The 2,253-nt window shown below is 41.6% G+C and overlaps 1 protein-coding gene across 1 annotated transcript; it reads left to right on the top strand.

The window, feature by feature from the left end:
- Window positions 1–875: 875 nt before the first annotated feature.
- On the top strand, window positions 876–2,228 carry LOC100539847 (zinc finger MYM-type protein 3-like; the record flags this gene model as incomplete). Its single annotated transcript, XM_031557445.1, has 1 exon — window positions 876–2,228. A coding segment is annotated over one exon (1,140 nt), but the record flags the coding sequence as incomplete, so codon positions are not given.
- Between the last annotated feature and the right edge of the window lie 25 nt (window positions 2,229–2,253).

Genomic DNA, 2,253 nt, shown 5'->3' with positions numbered 1-2,253 from the left:
CTTGTAAAGACAGTTTCCACATGCCAAGAAAATGGTCTTAAGTACACATTGTCTTTACACTTCCATGTAAAAAACTTTTCATTTTATGGTTATGACCAGCCTAAAAATCGTTTGTCATTAAGAATCATCTTTTGAGTCACATCTGGATGCTGTGGTTTTATATGTCACCACTTGCAAGGACCTTTGATTATAGCTTTATGGAGCAATATAAAGTTGTTTCCTGAATGTGATTTTTTTTCTGCAAAATGAGAAAAAATGTTCATGATTGCATTACATCTGTCCAGGTACAGCTTGATTATGTAAAGAAATCATATAAACATGGTAAGTGCTGACAGTTTTGATATTTTCTAATGTAAAGTATTACATTATTTTTTATTCTTTTATATTTGTAAATTACACATTACTGTGTTGTACCTGCTAACTTCTTTCTTAGGATGTGCTGCATTATTTTGTAGTGTGCATTTCTAGCTATACTTACTGGCTCTTTAGAAATTTGTCTAATTAAAGATAATTATAATATCATAAATTTAAGGCTTTGGTTTTCTTTGTAGAAAAAATGTCAGAACAAGTACAGCCCCTTGTTTCACAAATGAGTCAGTTCACAATGGGCTCATTACTCAGATTGGGCTCAGCATGTGGCACTGGAGTCCACTGAAACGCCTTGCATTTGTTCTGGAAAGCAGATTGCCTCTAATTAAACTGCTTTCCACAGATCTCTGTGCACACAAAATTGTATCCCAGTGTCATGAGGAGTCCACTTTGTGCCATATTCCAGTTACATCATTTGTAGAACTGAAGTTGACTTTTCAGTCATGTGGCAAGTATATAATGATGTTTTCAACTGTGCCTTGTGAAATTCATTTTAATTTCTTTTTGTTCATTCTTTTAAAGGAAATTTACTTTGGGAAAAACTTTTCACGCAAGCTCACTGCTCCTTCTGCTTTGTCTTTTTCCTTCTCCCTCTTCCAGACCAGGATGAGAGAGCAGCAGAGCTCAGCAGGGAGCAGAACGAGAAGACCATTCGCAGCACACAGACAGCTCTCCGCAATTTCCGGGAGTTCCTCATCTCTAAGTATCCCTCTGAGACCCGAGAGATCTACGTCATCCCCTGCAAAGAACTCGATGCCTACCTTGCTTCATTCTTTGTGGATGCCAGGCAGAAGGATGGGTCTGAATACGAGCCAAACAGTCTGGCCAACTATCAGTGTGGGCTGGAGCGCTATCTGAAGGAGCACAGGTATGGATACAGTATTACCAGGGATAAGGAGTTCAAGAGGTCCCAAGAAGCCCTAAAACAAAAGCAGATAGAGCTGAGGTGTAAAGGTAAAGGAAACAAGCCGCACAAGTCCATGAAGCTCACCTTTGCTGACGAGCTTATCCTGCGCAAGAGAGGCTTGTTGAGCCGGTACAATCCTGAAGGGCTCTTAAACCTTGTCTGGCTGAACAACACTAAGGCATTTGGACACTGCACAGGTTTTCATGGGTCCACCCTCAAATGGGGAGACATCCGGCTGCGGGTGACAGAGACTGGGTTGGAGTACCTGGAGTGGATGGGACCAGACAATGGAGATATCAATGCCAAGAGCAAGAGAGGTGGGACAGACTCTCGAGTGTATGCCACCCAGCACTCCCCACAGACCTGTCCCGTGCAAGACTACAAGGAGTACGCCCAGAGGCGGCCTCCAGCCATGCGCTATGAGGATGCACCTTTTTACCTGTCAATCAAGCCCGTTGTCAACTTAGCTGCCCTTCACTGGTACAACTGCCAAGCTCTGGGGAAAAATAAGCTTGCCAAGATGGTAAAGACAATGTGCGAGAAGGGCAACATCCCTGGCAGGAAGACCAACTTCAGCGTCTACCAGAGCTGTAGCACACTGTCAGAAGCTCAGAGCAACCAGCTTGTGCTGATCTGCAATAACTTGAGCCAGCAGGCTGCCCAGTCCATGGCAAGCCATACCAATACTGGCAACTTCATAGTGTCAGCATCCTATGACTCTTCTTCTGACACAGCTTGAAAGAGGGGTATAACCTGGACAAATTTTTCTCTTCTGTTTTGTTTCAAGCATTGAGTTTGTGCCCAATAATACACATCAGCTGTGATTGTACACTATTTTCCCATAGCCCTCTCTCCAGTGTTAATTCACTTTATAAAAATATATAAATATAATATATTTTTTTATTTACAGTATAAGTCAATAGAGATTAGTTTAGTAATACTAATATAGTATTTATAGTGTTAATACAAAAATGAAT

This window comes from Meleagris gallopavo, chromosome Z, assembly GCF_000146605.3.
Source record: "Meleagris gallopavo isolate NT-WF06-2002-E0010 breed Aviagen turkey brand Nicholas breeding stock chromosome Z, Turkey_5.1, whole genome shotgun sequence".
NCBI lineage: Eukaryota > Metazoa > Chordata > Aves > Galliformes > Phasianidae > Meleagris > Meleagris gallopavo.
The sequence above is the reverse complement of the archived record's forward strand: the minus strand, read 5'-3'. Positions and strand labels throughout refer to the sequence as shown.